This window comes from Podarcis erhardii (genome assembly GCF_964252035.2).
Source record: "Podarcis erhardii genome assembly, chromosome: 9".
NCBI lineage: Eukaryota > Metazoa > Chordata > Lepidosauria > Squamata > Lacertidae > Podarcis > Podarcis erhardii.
Genome location: NC_138512.1, coordinates 2,873,645 through 2,892,327, shown reverse-complemented (window position 1 = coordinate 2,892,327; position 18,683 = coordinate 2,873,645). Strand labels below are relative to the sequence as shown.

The following is an 18,683-nucleotide window of genomic DNA, read 5'->3' as shown; positions in this document are numbered from 1 at the left end:
CTCTGTGCTTACCTTTACTACAGGCAAATTCATCTGACAATCTTCCTCCTCCAATAAATAAGGAGTTGGGAGAACGAAGAGCTCATCTTGAAGGTCTTGGCAGACACCGCCAACCGGGAAAGCTTACCTTCAGCCCTTGCTATGGGTAAGGTGGTGAGAGTTTGCTCTTGATGGGTTTATACTCCCTCTGAAAAAGTGGGTACACAGATCGGTGGCATTTCTGGAGCCTTTGCTGTCGCTTGAGGCTCAGCTGGCCTTGGTGGCCTGGAGCACCTTCCATCAGCTTTAGCTGGTGACTGAGCTGTGCCCCTATCTGGACAGACATAGCCCAACTACTGTCTTCAATGCTCTGGTAATCTCTTTAGATTAAGGGACGCGGGTGGCGCTGTGGTCTAAACCACTGAGCCTCTTGGATTTGCTGATCAAAAGGTTGGCGGTTCGAATCCCCACAATGGGGTGAGCTCCCGTTGCTCAGTCCCAGCTGCTGCCAACCTAGCAGTTCAAAAGCACGCCAAAAAGTGCAAGTAGATAAATAGGTACTGCTTTGGCAGGAAGGTAAACGGTATTTCCGTTGCGCTGCTCTGGTTCGCCAACAGCAGCTTAGTCCTACTGGCCACATGACCTGGAAAGCTGTCTGTGGACAAACGGCGGCTCCCTCAGCCTGTAAAGCGAGATGAGCGCCGCAACCCCAGAGTCGTCTGCGACTGGATTTAACCAGCAGGGGTCCTTTACCTTTTAATCTCTTATATTACTGCAATGCATTATATGTAAGGCTGCCTTTGAAGATGGTTCTGAAACTACAGCTGGTGCAGAATTCAGTGGCCAGCTGAATTTTGGTGTAGAGCAAGAAAAGAGAGACTTTGAAACTCAACGGTACACAGATGATGAACATGTTATTGCAGAATTCAGCAGCCAGGCTGCTCATCAGGGAAAGATGGTTTGAGCACATTACACTGATTCTGGTCTGACTGCACTGGCTGCCAGTTTCCAGTCCCAATTCAAAATACTGGTTTTGACCTATAAAGAGTTAAATGGTTCAGGACCACAATACTTTTAAGGGTCTCCTCTATCCAAATGAACGGATCCAGGCCTTGAGAGCCTCATTTGAGGTCCTTCTTCATTTGCCTACTCACTGAAGAACCAAGAGAGACTGCTTTACCGCAGGGAGACACATGAATTCTTAAGAGGGTGCCAGGCATGTATTAGTATCGCTTGATTTACTTATACATCGCTTTACACACACACACCAAAAACACAGCCACCCCCAATTTTATCCTTGATTTTAATTGCTAATATTGAACCAGTACATCTTATGCTTTATATACATATAGATGAAATGTTACTTCAGTTTCTGCCAATACATAGTATATTATCTTGATAATAACAACTTAAAAAAACAACAATGGAGGGAGAGGCTCCTGATTAGTCTCTTCAAGATATTACCAAATACTTGAGGTCTGAACAGAGTTACTGAAATGATAAGACCTGCTACAGATATGGAATATTTGGCCAAATTCGAGAATTCTTCGGCTGGCTTATATGATAGCACAAGGAAAGGAACTTGAAAACAGTTTATAACTAGCAGTGAAACAAGAGAAAGCTGAAGAAGCAGATAAGCTTCGGGTGTGTCTCAGTGAGTGAGATGAATATCTGTATATTTAATGAATGGAAAGCCTTAAAAAGCAGGCCTCCATCCCCCAAATCCCACAAGTGAAGAAGCTAGAAATCAGAGACAAGATGTGCATACAACTTTACAAAACTCCTTAGAAGACTTTGCTTCCCAATTACTAACTAACAGAATTTCTGTAAGCTATTCTGGTATCAAAGAATTCAGAAAAGGGTTTGCAAGGACATGATCAAAGGAGAAAACATCAGGATACTTGTTCAGAAGTTCCCCGATTCAACTACGCCCACCTAGAAGCACCAAACCACAGGGTCACAGAGGACACCAATTGTGTCTAGATACAAAGCCTCTAGCTGATATTACAGGACAGTGACTACTGCCTATTGGCAGAACAAGAAGAAACCACTGTGAAACTTACAAATCTAGTGTTCAGTAATGAAGTGCATCTTGCTGCTAGAAGGTCAAGCAAAGCAGGTGCTTTAAAAGTTATTTCCAGCCAATAGAGTGAAGGGAGGGGGCTGTACAGCCACCAAAGTAGCTGGTGGGACAAAAGGACAGAGGAACTACAAAATAAGGAGCTTTGTACAGGATGTGCAGCGAGGAAGAGCCTCTGCCCAAGATAACTTCATGATCCACTAATATTTGCTGGGGAAGAGACTATCACGATATAACAAGGTAAATCACACTGGCCAAAAAGTACAATTTCAGAACCTGAAATTCATTTTTTGGAAGTCTGTGCAGAGACCACTCTGCTGCTTTGGCCAATCTGGTGACAGCAGCCTGCCATTGGCAACAAACTATGCGTTAAGTGCCTAAACTTCTTTCACATTAACCAACACAATGAAAGTGCAGAAGTTCCACCAAACTTGAGTGAGAATCGGCACCGAGCTGCCTTGCCCAAAGAGAGGATTTCCGGAAGACACCAAGCTCCTCCTCCTCCTCCTACCAACTGGCGAGCAGGCAGCTCTGCTCTTGTTCCCAGTAAGGATGGAAACAGGAGAACGCCTTGCCATGCTAGCGCCGTTTCCACACATTTCCAGTTTTAAAGGTGCCAACTGTCTTTAGTGCTTTGGGGTGGAGGGGGTGGGGAGTTGAGGGATTTGTGGGACCCTAACGGCAGGGCTGCACCGCAGACAGGTTTGCACAGAACCCCGTCATCCCTCCCCTACTACAGATTTGACGGGAGAAGGAACATTTGAGGAAGGATTAAATTAATTCCATCATAAAGATGCTACGACAAAGCAGCCTGTCCCAGGTAACTCCAGGGTGGCTTCTTCAAGAATGGCTTTTGTTTTCCTTCTTGGTTGAAATGTACAAATTAGTGTCAGTTACACGGTTAGGGTGATTAGCAGTCAGCCTGCAGATCAACCTGCCCCAGCTAAGGTCACTGCTGCTGCTGTGGAAGCTGGGAGAAGAAAAGGGGAACTGAGCCTACCTAGAAAAGCCAAGTCTGTGCAACCTTCTCCCATTCCACACAGTGTCAGCTTAATTCTCCCTCAAAGAGGCAGCCACTAAGCAGGCAGGTATTATTTATAGAAGCCAGTCTGGGCCCCCACTCTTCTGAAGTGACCACAGAGCACGACTCTGCAGTTCTGTTGCACGAGAGAAAAACTGAACAAATCAATGCAAATGGGAAACATTAACAAAAAGAGGAAGATTGTCCAGAAGTCAAGTTTTGACCGAAGAGCCAAGGACATCAGCTCACTCCCCTGCCACTTCAGGCGCCTCGAGTCTCCGTCATTGGTCCATTCCTACGTCACCAACTCAGATTCTTTCAGAATTGGACCCAATTGGGTGCCTGGGGCGATTGGCTGGGAACTGTGCTGGGGAGAAGAAAGGAAGAGCAGTGTTAATGAGGAAAGTGGCAGCCTCTGGTGCTGGTTCAAGGGGCTGTTCTGGCCTCCAGGGCTCTGCCTCTCCCTCAGCAGCTGCTCCAATCCAAGGGAATGCTTGGCAAAGGAGGAGGCAAAGTTGCATTCCTAGGTCCAGGCTGCTTTAGGAAGAGGCATACGGTGGTATTCAATTGAGTTTTACTCCAAGCAGTCCCACTGAAATGAATGGACAGGGCTAAGGCCACTAATTTATATGGGTTTACTCTGAGTAAAACTTAGTTGAATGTCATCCATTAAATTCCAACAAAAACCTGTAGCACCCACCCATGTGCCCAAAGGGAGGAGGCTGGTTAGTTAGCTGACCTGGTTGTCTCTTAGTCTAGGAAGCAGTGAAATTGCCTTATTGTTTATTAAAGCTCTACAGTTTCTACTTAAGATTTTTTTAGAAGCTGGATTGCTTGCCAGTGTTTGTTAAATATATATCAGAGCAAGTAGATCTGGCTTTAACACTTCCAGGAGTGTCCTTCAGTTGCCTTGTAACCCATCTCTGGCATGTGCCCCTCTCATGATCTCCCTGGGCCAATGCCCCCCCCCCCCCCGTTTTCACAAGGGTTACCTGGATGCAGTGTTGAAGTCTCCCCAGAGGTCTGTGGTGGCTGGGACCACAGCAGGTGCAGGCACCTTTGAAACAGGAGGTGTTAAATCGAAGTCTAGCAGGATATCTGGGAGTCAAAAGAGGGTAATGCTTATTTATTAAACTTCTATAAAAGAACCTGCACAGGATTCCTATTGTGGTCTTTTTCCTAGCTCCTGATGAGGGCCATATATGGGAATGTAAATTGCCTCAATTCTCAGTAACCTGAGTGGAGAAAGAGCAATAGCCACACACACCCAACCCAACAACACTTTGGTTGGCAATTTGGGGGGGGGGAATCTGCATTGCTATTATGAGGGAAAATACTGTCACTTCTTGGGGCAACATCTAAAAAGGCACACAGGAACAGTGCACCACTGTGAAGGGGGACAACATCTGCTAGCAGCCAGACAAGGCTTTGCCTCTCATTTCCTGGTGCATGCAGAAGGTTTGCTTTTCTCCAGCTTTTACATGATGATCCAACATCCCATAGATCAAGTCTCTTGGCCCTCAGTAGCTGGTGATGATGTAAGGAGCAAGGTATTCAGAGAAACTGCAACTGCATCTATCTAGGAGCTGTAGCTCAGTGGCGTTGATTCTCAGGTAGGACTAGGAAAGACCCCTGCTTGGACCCAAGAAAAATCATTGTCAGTCAGCAGAGACAATATTGAGCTACATAAACATTGGCATAAAGGGCCTTCCTATGCTCATATGATTAGCTCCAAATGACAGCTATTCCAAGCAGAAATCAGAGAGGACACTATGGAGTAGTGAAATTCCCATAAGGTGGCAGGAATTTGTAAGAGTCACACAATTACACACCTTTTTTAAAAAAATCATTTACTACACTCAAAGTAGTTTACGTCCTGGTTCCCGAGCAGCCTTCCATCCAAACAGCTAACAATATCTGCTTTGATTAAGACACAGTATTGCACTACGTGCATTCAGACCATTCACTGGGTCTCCCCTCCCCAAATATAAACCAGCATCTTTCTTCCACATTAGCTTTGTTGGATATGGCTTTTTAAAAGGACACTTTGTAGAAATGACTGCTCTCCACTCCAGAGACCCAGACCTACCCATATCCTAGATCGGTGACCCATGTTATTTGATAGCAATCTTGCATCTGCCACCGACTGTACACACAGCAGGGAGTTACAACCAATTCTGGCTTCTTGGAACGTGTATTTGTATGATACGGCCAGGTGAGGAAATGTGCTTGCTACATGCACCTTTACAAACTCTGTGGCACTTACCTGCGTTGCCCACACTGCTGGACTTCAGCACCGGCGGCGGTGTGACATGATTGGAAATAGCAGTCGAGGAAGGAGGTGGCACGGGAGGAGGTACAATTTTGCCCCCAGGAGGTGGCGGGAGCAGGCTTAGTCCCCCTGACCCAGCTGGACGTGGCTTGGCTGACCCACTTTTCTTCGTTGGCATGTTCTGTGAAGAGAGGGACAGCATCAAGGCACACAACTCACACTAGCAGCAGCTTACCAGAGCACATCAAGAAATAAGACCTATGAGATCCTCACCCCAATGTTCAATTTAATTGTCTGTCCTTCCTTAAACCCTAAGTCAAGCTTGGGACGGCTGTCAATTTCCTGGGACTCCTTGGAGATTTCCGTCTCTTGTTTCACCCACCTACATTGTGGAGTGGGCAACAAAGACAAACAAATTAACAAAAGAGGAGGAAAGATTAATTGCAGAGATGAGGAAAAATGATTGCAAGGAAAAGCCCAACAAGGATTCTCTAGTAAGTACTCTGGCACTTTGGTTTCCTGCCCCATGAGTACTTGCCACTCCTTCAAATATGTTCCTATTTTACAGACATCTGCATCACATTTCCCCCCCAAAAGAGTACAGGGATGATTTACTTAAATTTGCTTTGTTTAATCCACACAATCCTATGCTTGGGTTAAGCCCACTTTCAGATCCAACATTCTAAGCTGTACACTTTACAAGCTCTTCATGCTAAAGAAGCCAGCTAATCCTAACAACCTCAACTAATACATTTGTCTGAATGGCGTCTGAATTTTTAATCAGGATACAAGAGTGTCAAGAGGCAAAGCAAAGTTCTGCTACTAGTATATTGCTGATAGATAATGAGGCGTCTGACTGAGCCTGCCCAGGGAAGGTGCTTCTGGAAGGACCAAGTAAAGTATCTTATTTCCTAAAGACTGTAGGGGCTGAGATCAGAAGGTCTGTATGAGAGAATATGCTCCAGCAAATATAAAAGTATAAATATAAAAGTATAAAAAATATAGAATATTTGCTGCCAAGGAGTGTGGTGGAGTCTCCTTCTTTGGAGGTCTTTAAGCAGAGGCTTGACAACCATATGTCAGGAGTGCTCTGATGGTGTTTCCTGCTTGGCAGGGGGTTGGACTTGATGGCCCTTGTGGTCTCTTCCAACTCCTTTATGGTTTTATGAAAAGGGCCAAGTTATTCAGTGACCTGAACTGGGCCCAGCAGCACACCAGAAGCCATGGCAGGATCAGCAATAGTTTAGTTTAATATATTCCTGGGGACCCACCTCAAATGGGTAGCTAAATTTTATGCTACTGAAGATTCCACCAATCTTAAAGGGCAGTCTCAATAGAGGATATTAGGCAATCTGAAAAGCAACAAGGCGGCAGAAAAGGTACCATCAAATGTTCTACTGGTGCTCAGCAGCTTCGACATTTTCTGTTAGCTCCTACTTAGCTTTCCAAGAAGGAAAGTGTCCTCCTTGAAGTGTGACTCTCTACAGCACCCCAGGGCCAAGGCTGCAACTCAGTAGCAGATCACATGCTTTAAATGTGACAACTGTATGCAAGTCTGGGCATCTCTGGTTAAAATGGAGGGCTGGAAAAGAGTCTCTCTGTCCTAAATCCTTGAAGGGGACTGTGCTGCAAGTCACAGTAGACCAGAATCTCTCAATCTTGGGTCCCTAGATATTGTTGGACTAAAACTCCCATCATTCCTAGCCAGTCAAGGATGATGATTGTCACTCAAGAACATCTGGGGAGCTTTTGAATAAACATTCACAATTTTTTTTACTGATAATAATCAGCTAAACAGTTTGAGGATCTATACAACTTTGTAACATGCAGAAAACAGCTTTATTAGCGAAACCCAAGACTGGAACTGAGGGAAGTCGGGAGGTGGGGTGGGTTCTGTGTGGAAGGGGGGAGGGGGGAGGGAGGGAAAATGGGGGGGGGGAATAAGGATGATATGTTTTTGGATAATATGTCTTGCTATAATTTTGAATAATTTTTTTTTAAAAAAAGAAAGAACATCTGGGGAGCCAAGGCTGAGAAACAGTGCAGTAGACAATAACAAACTGGATGGACCAGTCCTCGGGACTCAAATGTTCAGAGGGAAAGAAGTTACCAGAGAATCAAAGTCCCAGGGCACAGCGGAAAACTTACTTGAAGTGATCCTGCAAGGAAACATTGAAGTCAAACGCATCTCCCCGGTCTCCAAAGCCAATGCCAATGAAAGCGCTTCGCCCTGACAAGGGAGGTGGAGAAACCAGTCAGCAGAAGGGATGAGGACAAAGGTTCAGACCACTCATCCTTGCTACTAGACGGTCTTGGGAGAATCAGGCATGAGGGGGCACAGCAACACATCACCAGCATTTGCAAATATATTTGAAGCTATAGGCTGCCTTTTGCTAAGTTGTCCTTTCAGTGGGATCCCTTTTATCATGCCTCAATTTACAGCCTTAATATATTAAGCCAGAGAATTTCAACACAGACAAATTTGAGGGATCTCCATGTAGCAAGGAATTAACATCTGTACAAATATAAGAGGGACACCTAGCTTGCCAGTACTACATGTGAGAAGAATCTAGAGGGTCTTAGTAGACCACAAGCATAAAGCATCAAAAGTGTGATGGAGCAGCAAAAAAAGCTAATGCTATTCTAGGCTGTATCAACAGAAGTATACTGTCCAGTTCAAGGGAGGTAATAGTACCACTCTATTCTGCCTTATTCAGACCACACCTGGAATACTGTGTCCAGTTTTGGGCTCCACAATTTAAGAAGGATATTGACAAGCTAGAATGTTTGCAGAGGAGGGTGACCAAGGTGATTTTAGGCGTCTTATGAAGAATGGTTGAGGGAGCTGGGCATTGTAAGAGGAGATTGAGAGGCGATATGAGAGCCATCTTCAAATATCTAAATAATATCTAAATGGCTGTCACATGGAAGATGCAGCATGCTTGTTTTCTCCTGCTCTGGAGGGGGGGGGACCTGAACCAATGGCTTCAAGTTAAAAGAAAGGAGATTCCGGCCAAACATCAGGAATAATTTTCTGATGGTAAGAGCTCTTTGACAGTGGAATCGACTCCCTCAGAAGGTTGTGGACTCTCCATCTTTGGAGGTTTTAAAGGAGAATTTGGGTGATCGTCTGTTATGGATGCTTTAGCTGAGATTCCTGCATTGCAAGGGGTTGGACTAGATAACTCTCAGGGTCTCTTCCAACTCTACAATTCTATGATTGTAAGAAGAGTCATTTTGGATCATGCTTCCTAGGTGGCAACAGAAGGGAGCCTTAGGCCTAGGTTTGTTGGGCCCTATACAGTAGCTCAGGACTTGCCAACCTGGTGCCCTCCAGATGCTATTGGAGCATAACTCCTATAAGCTCCAGCCAATGGTCAGGGTGATGTAGACCTGTTGTAGGAGGGCATCAGATTGTTGTGCTCCCACTCCCAAGAACCACTTCATCATTCAGCCACACCACAGTTCAATTAGTAAAGGTAAAGGTACCCCTGCCCGTACGGGCCAGTCGTGTCCGACTCTAGGGTTGTGCGCCCATCTCACTTAAGAGGCCGGGAGCCAGCACTGTCCGGAGACACTTCCGGGTCACGTGGCCAGTGTGACGAAGCTGCTCTGGCAAGCCAGCCCCAGTGCCGCACACGGAAATGCCGTTTACCTTCCCGCTATAAAGCGGTACCTATTTATCTACTTGCACTTAAGAGTGCTTTCGAACTGCTAGGTGGGCAGGAGCTGGGACCGAAAGACGGGAGCTCACCCCGCCGCGGGGATTCGAACCGCCTACCATGCGATCGGCAAGCCCTAGGCGCTGAGGTTTTACCCACAGCGCCACCCGCATCCCATTTTGTTCAATTAAGGAGTAATAAATCCTTAATTCTCTCACCATTCCCATCCTGAATCCGGATGACAAAGTACCGACTGGAATCAGTCACAGTCTCCACCGCAATGCCAGGATATTGATCTATTGGAGCCTGAGCAAAAAGCTCCCCTAAGGATACAGAAGAAGAGCATCACTTTCAAGACCCAAACAGATTTATCAGTACAAGCAAACTAGAGACACTATATTCTTTGTTCAAAGGAACAACCAACTTATTCAGCATTAAACACCATGAAGCAGTCTTTATCATTTTCATAAAAATCAAAGAGTACAACACAGTAAATTGCTGCATTGTCAGTCACACAGTATCTGAAGACTTCCAAACATTTTGAGTTTGCTTTCAAATCATAATCTATCCAACACCAGTTACACTAGCTTTTACTGCTAAACCTTAGCTCACAAGATTAGATATTGCAAATAAATTTTAATTCTGCTCAGTGTGTGCATTTCATTAAGCCCATTTACTAATAGTCTTCTAGTACCAGGGGTTCACCATTTCCTTGGTTAATAGACTGTATTTTTCCATGTATAACACGGCCCCATGTATAAGAGGACCACTATTTTTGGGAGCCTAAAATGAGGAAATTAAAAAATTAAGTTGTTGAGCTATTTTTGGCAAATTGCAAAAACAGTTGTTGAGCTGAACTATTGAGCTGTATAAACAACCCCCAATTTATCACTAAAATTTTTCAGAAAAAAGGGTCTTATACATGGAAAAATACAGTACTTCACTCCCAAAATGATTATGAAAATCAACACATGTAGATTTTGCTTAGGTCAGAGCTTTAATGCTTACATATCTCATTTTCAAGAAACAATTCCTGGCATGCCTGAACGGGTGCGGTTTGCAATTTGCACACAATAAAAAACATTACATATTTGAGAAAAATGCTACATTCTCTGCCACCTTGAATTACAACATGGATTCTAATGGCATCTTCCTCAACTCTGATTAAACATGAGTAACAAAGTGATAAAGGTACCCCTGACCATTAGGTCCAGTCGCGGCCGACTCTGGGGTTGCGGCGCTCATCTCACTTTACTGGCCAAGGGAGCTTCCGGGTCATGTGGCCAGCAGAACTAAGCCGCTTGTGGCGAACCAGAGCAGCGCACGGAAACACTGTTTACCTTCCTGCCAGAGCGGTACCTATTTATCTACTTGCACTTTGATGTGTTTTCGAACTGCTAGGTTGGCAGGAGCAGGGACTGAGCAACGGGAGCTCGCCCCGTTTCGGGGATTCGAACCGCCGACCTTCTGATCGGCAGGCCCTAGGCTCAGTGGTTTAGACCACAGCGCCAATTGTGCATAAAAACTGTGTCGAGATATGGATGTTAATGACTGATCTTGCTTTTGGGTGACAGTCAAGTAAGTTTTCCTCAGAGCAGACCAACTGAAATTAATAAACCCAGCTTAGCCATGTGGATTCATGTTAATGGGTCCACTCTGAGTAAGACTGAGTTGACTATCACTTAGCCTGTAGCTGATCATCATCTCTGCTTGTTTTGCCTTACATCTGTTTTGGTTACAATTGTAATATGCCCAAGTGTGCACACTGCAATCATAACTAGCACAGCTAAGGATACAAAAGCCCCATGGATCATCTAAACTAACATACAACAGAGGGCTTAACACCACAGGGCGGGCGTGGAGAACCTTTGGCTCTCCAGCTGTTGCTGAACTACAATTCTCATCTGCCCTGGCTACTGGCCAGGCTAAGGCTTGCCAAGGCGGATGGATCTTGTAGATCAGCATATCTGGAGGGGTCAAAGGTTCCCCAACACTGAAACAGAGGCTGGGGGGGGGGGCAAATACAACAGAACAGAGTGATCAGCAGCAACAAAAATTTAGGGCAGAAAATTTTCATAAGACAAAGCTAACTCCTCCAAGGAGAAGGGAACATGTTTTGATGAAAACACACTATCAGTAATATCGCCTTCCTGTATGTAATTCTGTCTAACGTACGCATTGTTAAAACAAAACAAATTCCTTCCAGTAGCACCTTAAAGACCAACTAAGTCAGTTCTTGGTATGAGCTTTCGTGTGCATGCACACTTCTTCAGATACACTGAAACAGAAGTTTCCAGACCCTTCTATATAGTGAGAAGGTGGGGAGGGGTATTACTCAGAAGGGTGGTGGGAATGGGTGATTGGCAGATAGCTGTGATGAGCCTGTTGACGACTCTTAATGACTGCAATAGGTCTTACAGGAAAAAGCAAGGGGTGAAAAGGTGAAAAATGGCTTTGTCATGTATAATGAGATAAGAATCCAAGGTCTTTGTTCAGACCAGGTTTCTCCATGGTTTTAAGTTTGGTGATAAGTTGTAATTCAGCAGCTTCTCTTTCCAGTCTATTTCTGAAATTCCTTTGTAGTAAAACAGCTACTTTGAGATCTTGTATAGAATGTCCTGGGAGATTGAAGTGTTCTCCTACTGGTTTCTCTGTCTTGTGATTCCTGATGTCCGATTTATGTCCGTTTATTCTTTGGCGTAAGGTCTGGCCTGTTTGTCCAATATAGAGAGCTGAAGGACACTGTTGGCATTAAGGTGCTACTGGAAGGAATTTGTTTTGTTTTGACTATGGCAGACCAACACGGCTACCTATCTGTAACTGTACGCATTGTTGCAAAGCAATCACCCCCCCCTCGAATAAACGTTAGCCAATGAATGCATTCCTATGTATACTTTTCCCTGGTATATGCATTTTTGTACACATTACTTGGCTAGAAAGCTGCTCTGCAAAATTTGGAGAAGTGCAACCAGCAACCACAGAGCCGTTATGTATTGACACACTTTTCCATAGATTTAGTATGTAGGCAAACCTCCCCACGCTAATCATGTGGCAAGTTGACCGTCTGTATTCCCCACAACATATTTAAGAGCAGAACTAATCTGAAGCAACACCAAGTGAGGTGCTACATAAAAAACCATGCAGGGCAATATCACCTACAGGAGTGAAGACAAAGGAAAATGACGCTGAACTGGATATGTACACACTGACAGAAATTAAGTGGAGCAGTCTCATGACAGAGAAGTCCAAGAAGTATTTGAATCCACCCCAACCAGAGCACAGAACCTGGGCAACCACGACTTCAGGACTACATAATGCCCACCCTGTGATTTCCTCACCTGAAACTTTGTCCTCTAGTTTTATATATGCAACTTTGCCTTTAGAGGTAATGCGGAGGCGTCCTGTCCAGTCCGGCTGGTCCAGTTTCCAGTCAGAAGCCCTGCAGGGTAAACAAACAGGGAGAAATTCGCTGAGAAGAAACCCCCGCCAGCTGCCCACGCCCTGTGGGCTTCCCCTGCTGATTTCACCACAATCCTGGGTCACGGCAGATTTAGCTTAACTTCCCTTGCAGCCAAGGGCACAAGCAGCATTTATATCTTTAGATGCTCCAGGACAGAATGCGGCCACAGAGTATCCCACCTTGTTCCTTCACCATCAATATTATCCACCCTGCTTCTCAGCCTGCTGCTGAACAGAATTCATAATTAGGATGAAAGCTATTATGATTGTTGTTGTTGTTTTGAGGCTACTCTTATTTCAATAGGAACTAACTGCACCATCACCAACACAATGTTTATACAGGAACTAAAAGCTACATGTAGCACAAAAGGAAAAGGAGACTGACCTTGCCTGCTCAAAGTGGAATGTAGACAAAAACAAAGAAGGGGAAACACCTTGTGGAAAGATGATACTACCATAAGGACATAGGAAGAGCCAGCGTCACATACTCACAGCGGCTGAACAGCTGTCCGTGCAAAGCCAGCAAGCGGGATTTGAGCACAAGAGGAGTCCTCTCCCCTGCAGTGGTTTCCAGCAACTGGGACTCAGAATCATTGCTTCCTCCAACTGTAGAGGCAGAGCAGAGCCATCCTGGCCAGGAGCCAGCGACAGCCCACTCCTTCGTCCTTTTTTAAAGCCACCCAAGCTAGTGGCAGTGACTGCCTTCTGTGGGAGCGAGTGCCATAGTTTAACTATGCGCTATGTGAAGAAGTATCACAAGAAAGTGTTGCGAGTAACCTCAGATCCCCACTCAGCGGCCGACCTTGGGCCAGGCTAGCATCTCTCTGGCTAATCCAACTCACTGATATTTATCTGTGGGACCACCATGACTCACATGAGCCCACACCTGCCGAGATCAAAGGTGGCCATACAACACGTTCTATCTATAGAGAAAAGGTGGTGGAGGTCCCGTATGGTGGAGGTCCTTCTGTATGGATACATCAATTATGTGCAATTCCTGTAGGCTCACCCTTCTAGATCTGAGGTATTAAGAGCATATTGGCATGCTTTGATGTTTTATTGGTATTTTGATCATGAGCTACTTGGGTTCGGCTGTACATTTTAACAGTGTAGTGGTGGCGCTTTGGTCTAAACCAGTGTTTCCCAACCTTGGGCCTCCAGCTGTTTTTGAACTACAATTCCCATCATCCCTGACCACTGGTCTTGCTAGCTAGGGATGATGGGAGTTGTAGTCCAAAAACAGCTGGAGGCCCAAGGTTGGGAAACACTGGTCTAAACACTGAGCCTCTTGGGCTTGCCAATTAGAGGGTTGGAGGTTTGAATCTGCTTTACAGTGGTGAGCTCCCATTGCTCTGTCCCAGCTTCTGCCAACCTAGCAGTTCAAAAGCATACCAGTGCAAGTAGATAAATAGGTACTGCTGCGGTGGGAAGATAAACGACATTTATGTGCACTCTGGCTTCTGTCACAGTGCCGCGTTGCGCCAGAAGTGGTTTAGTCATGCTGGCCACATGACCCAGAAAGCTGTCTGTGGACAAACACCAGATCCTTCGGCCTGAAGCGAGATGAGCACCACATGACATAGCTGCCTTTGAATGGATTTAACCATTCAGGGGTCCTTTACCTTTTACCTACCTACATTTTAACAGTATTTTTTTCCACACAATGAGGTCAATATGCCCCAGAGACAAACCTACAGAGAATCTGAAGTTGTTGTTGTTGTTGTTTAAACTACCCCACCCATCTAGCTGGGTTTCCCCAGCCACTCTGGGCAGCTCCCAACAGAATATTAAAAACACGATAAAATATCAAATATTAAAAACTTCCATAAACATGTGAGACAGTGTGAAACAGTCTCTTCACAGATACAACTGTGGCCTTCCCAGAAAGATTTCTCTGAATACACACTTTCAAACCACTTCCAGGAGTCTGTGACATCTGAAAAGGAACTGAGCCACCCACCAGTCTCATCTTAAACAGTCAGTCCTCAAAAGCATTGAAAAAATGCTCAACTGCTGAGCTGACCTTTGAAAAGCTTTCAAATCTAACAAGGTTCTTCTGTAGGCAACAGCTTTCAAAAAAGAAATATCAGCTAGCATAGTCTCCTGTGTGACCAGGCAGGATTCCTTTTCATCTGGATGCTCAGGGTTTCCTGAGGAGGTTGTGAAATTGGCTCAGTAGGCAGATGCAGACTTCAAAACTTTTACAAGCAATGGCCAAGGACATGTAGTAAACTTTTAGTGGAGCAAATCTGTTTGGTGAAGAAATGCAAAAGTTTCCAAGGAATCTGAAACCATGGGTGGATTTTCCTCATGCTTGGGGGACAGAGGGGTGGAACTTTTTGGAAATAGCGCAAATGTGCAATTCTCATTTTCTTGAAAACTCAACTTTCTCTACTGATAATGAAAATGTATATAACCTGGAATTTATAATTGGGTATTTGATATATCTATGAGATTTAAAATCAGTAATACATTTGTGTCCCCCCCCCAAAATTTTTTTTTTACAAATATATCAGTGTTAGAGATGGGATCCTAAAGGGTATCTGAGTTTTAGACCACTAGAAAGGCAGGGACTGTGAGGCAGGGATGATGTTTGAAAGTGATACCAACCAAAATGTAATCAACTAAACAATGTTTTATTTTGAAGTGTGATCCAATCATTGAAATGTTTTAATTGCTTTTCATTTAGTGGATATATATTATTTGTATTTTAACTTATTGAACACTGCTTTGGTAGGTTTTGACTGTGAAGCTGTTTATAAATCTGCAAATAAAATTAAGTACTGGGGCTCAGAAACAGAACACTGACCTCTCCAGTTTTGTGCAGAAAAAGAGTACTGTATATTGAAAGAAAAGGCCCAGGAAATAAACGCACCTATAATGTAATTAAGAAGTAGTGTAAGTAATTGTGAGCGAGCGCCATTGAAATAACTATGAATTGCATGTAAGAGTAAGTGCAGAGTGGGTAACAGTACAGAGAGTTGGCTATCCTGGCCCCAAATGTATTTACATCCTGGTCTATATCAGTAAATGGCATATCCTTGAGAATACTACTAACATGACTCACTTTTATTTTCCCCCAATTACCCTGGAGGATTCACAGTTCCTGATTCTGAACTTCTACTATGGGATTCATTCCAGAGGCATTTCAGCCCTGAATTTGGGGAGATGCAGAGCCTAATGGAAGCCACACTAATGGAAATCAATGACTCCTCTGATTGCTCTGCTCCTTGAACAAGTAACTGGGCTCCAAACCATTTTAAACTAACAGTGTGTGCCTACGCAGGGAGATGTCAGCAGAAAAACAAGTGTAATTGCTTAGCAGTTATCCACGTTCCCTTCCTCTCTGCTCATCTAAGCAGCGTGGTCAGTGCTGATGCACAATCTGGAAGATAATCCAGCTCCCTTTGTGACTGTTAGTGACGAGAGGAAAAGGGGAAGAGTGGATTTGTCACTAATGAGAACCGGGATAGGATGACTCAGAGAACACACGTACCACAAAGGAACAGAGATGGGGGAAGGGGAAAGAGAAGGGAAGAGAGGATTACAGAAGAAAATGAAGTTCCAGAAGCCAACACCAGCAGAAATCCACCTGTGCAGCTAAACACTGAACAGTGGAGCAGCAAGTCTGAGGAAGCAATGCTCTCCATTTTAACATCCCAGTGGGAATGACACACACAGAGACCCAGCAGATGTCACACAACTCCCTTTTGCGCTCCTACAAGGGGAAACATCGCAACAGAGGAAAGGTTGCCTGTCAGATGAAGACTGATGAGCAGAGGCTCCCAAATGAGGGGCAAACCAAGGGAAATCCATGCAGCAGAGCTTCTCCTGAACTGGGAAGAATTGGACTCGATGGCCCTTGTGGTCTCTTCCAACTCTATGATTCTAACCCCAGGGGTTCAGCCGCAAAGAACTACGACAGGCCTTTCAATTTAAAAACATTAATAACAATGTGTTTGTCTGCTTTTAATGTTTACTGATTTTACAGGTCTTAAAAAAATATAAATGCATTTTATATAAATGCACACGATTTTAATGTCAGCCTTTCTGGTGTCATTAAAAGAATGAGTTAAGCGTCATTTAAAAGCAGGGCGTGTAAAGTGTGGAACCGAGGAACCAAAAAAGGGCCGCTACATCTCCAAGGGAGGAGGCGGAGGCGGAGGCGGAGGCCCCAGGCCAGCAGGTGCAGGCCAGCAGCAACGGATCAGGACCGCCTTACGTAAGAGGCTCCCCCCGAAGTTGCACCGGGTCGCCATTTACTCCCTGAGTAAACGGCCCACTGCCACTTAGAGAAGCCTGCAGAGAAGGCTGTGCGGTTGCTGCTCCTGCTGTCATGGTTGCTATTAACGTAAAATGAGGAGGAAAATTAAAATGCGTTTTTTTTTAATAAAATAAAAACCCTCAAATGAATTCCAGCCTCCGCCACCCTGCAAGCTCTGATCGTCGTCTCTCTCTCTCTCTCTCTCTCTCTCTCTGCATGTCTCATCTAGATATAGTAGAGAAACAGGCGGACGTCTGCGCTGAATGAATGCCGGGCCCTGCGAGGGAGGGCGCCTGACCCCCAGCTCCGCGTGGGAACCCGTGCGCCCCCCGACGCGCGTGCCCGAGGGGAGCATTTGGCGGCCCCGCAGCCTCCCGGCCCGCCTCCCCCTCCCGCCCGCCCGGCCCGGCCCGCCTCTCCTGCCTGTATCCCCGGTTCGAGGCCCGCGGCGGGATCCTGTAGACGCTGATGTCGGGCTTCACGCACAGCACCGACTCGTACTCCGCCTCGGGCGCCGCCGCCGCCGCCGCCGCCGCCGCCATCCTCGCCGCGACTCGGGGACGCGGAGCCGGAGGGAGGGCGGCCGGCAGCCCAGCGCCGCCTTTGATTGGGGCAGCGGCGCGGGCGAGGGGACGCGGCCTATCACGTTCGCCGAAGCCCGGGCGGGCGCCATCTTAACCCCGGGCGCCCTCTTACGCAACCAGGCCGGCCATATTGCGCAGTCACGACCCACCCGCCGAGGGGCGCCATCTTGGATTTCTGCGCGCGGGGGGCGGGGCGAGGTTCGGCCGCCTGGCGGCGTAGACTTATCGAGGTAGAGTCGCTTAAGTCGCCAACTCCCGGGTTCTTTAAAGATCTTTCTCCCCACCTCGGCGAGATGTTCCAGAATTGCACCCCTTCGACAGACCGGCCCCCTTCCAGCGCCGCGTCGTCCACCTGCCCCCTCCGCAGCACTGGCGCGGCCTCCCCAGCCCGGGCTGCTGCATCCCGGCTGAGGGGCATCTCCGGCGGGTGGGTCTTCGCTGCAACCAGGGGGCTGCTCTGCAGGCGACATTTCCCCAGCTCCTCTGAACTGCACCATTTACAAATCACGCAATATTGAGATAAGAAGCTATATTGGCATTTTAAAAAAAGCTTTACAACTTTTTTTAAAAAAACCCCACACATTTTTTCACCCAAATAAGCCTGGGTTCTTTTTGCTGCTGCCTTTTGCTTTGGGGAGGGCGCGTTGCGATTCAGTCACAATTGTGTGTGAAAATCCTGGGTATATGCCTCTCTCTATTTTTTCTTTTTTTACAAGGGGGGGGCGAAAGGAACCAAAAAGCTCTGCCTGCAGTCCCTTGTATGCGTTTCTCTATTTTCTTATCTCTGCGTCTTTCGACTCGGCGGCGGCGATTAGGTTGGGCTGCTGAAGTCGCGCCGGGAGCCATCTTTCGCCCGGGCAGCCAAGTTTCGGGCTCAGAGAGAGAAGCCGCTTAGAACGAACCCCGATTGGGAGAGGCTGGACCCCAGTTTTTTAAGTTTTCCCGAGAAGAAACTGAGAGCTGCCCTTGGAAAATAAGGAAGTTCAAGATTTCAGCCTGGCTGTGCTTGTTCTCCCTGAGCCCCCCAACCTTTTACCTGCCCCGACCCCCTCCGCACACGACGCGTGCCACTCTCGGGCAGCCGGGCGTATCTCTCTAAAAACGTTTAATTACATCACCATCATACTATTTCCACCCACCCCAATAAAAAGCTAGCATTATAAATCGGAAGGATTCCCTTTTCTTTGCTGCCGCCTGGATTTTCATCAGAAAAACCTCACTTCAGAAGGAACCTGAGAGTTTCACCCCCAGAGTTTCTGTCTCTAACAGAGTATTATTGCTTCTATAAAAATATCAAACCAAAGTGGTGGTTTTGAGTTTCAGTCATTGGCAGGTGGGATTGGACTTGTCTGTATCACTAAA

General features: G+C 46.1%; 1 protein-coding gene across 2 annotated transcripts; it reads right to left on the bottom strand.

Moving 5' to 3' along the window:
• Window positions 1-1,265: 1,265 nt before the first annotated feature.
• On the bottom strand, window positions 1,266-17,298 carry NECAP1 (NECAP endocytosis associated 1). 2 transcript variants are annotated; one of them, XM_081876448.1, is made up of 8 exons: window positions 17,161-17,298; window positions 12,353-12,453; window positions 9,233-9,337; window positions 7,501-7,582; window positions 5,626-5,734; window positions 5,347-5,533; window positions 4,073-4,178; window positions 1,266-3,447 (listed from the first exon to the last, which is right to left on the bottom strand). In XM_081876448.1, exons 1-8 carry the CDS (start codon window positions 17,277-17,279, stop codon window positions 3,399-3,401), a joined length of 858 nt encoding a protein of 285 aa, XP_081732574.1. In that variant the 5' UTR covers window positions 17,280-17,298; the 3' UTR covers window positions 1,266-3,398. The 2 variants fall into 2 exon arrangements, with proteins under 2 accessions (XP_081732574.1, XP_081732573.1); XM_081876447.1 differs by having other exon boundaries at window positions 1,266-3,442.
• Between the last annotated feature and the right edge of the window lie 1,385 nt (window positions 17,299-18,683).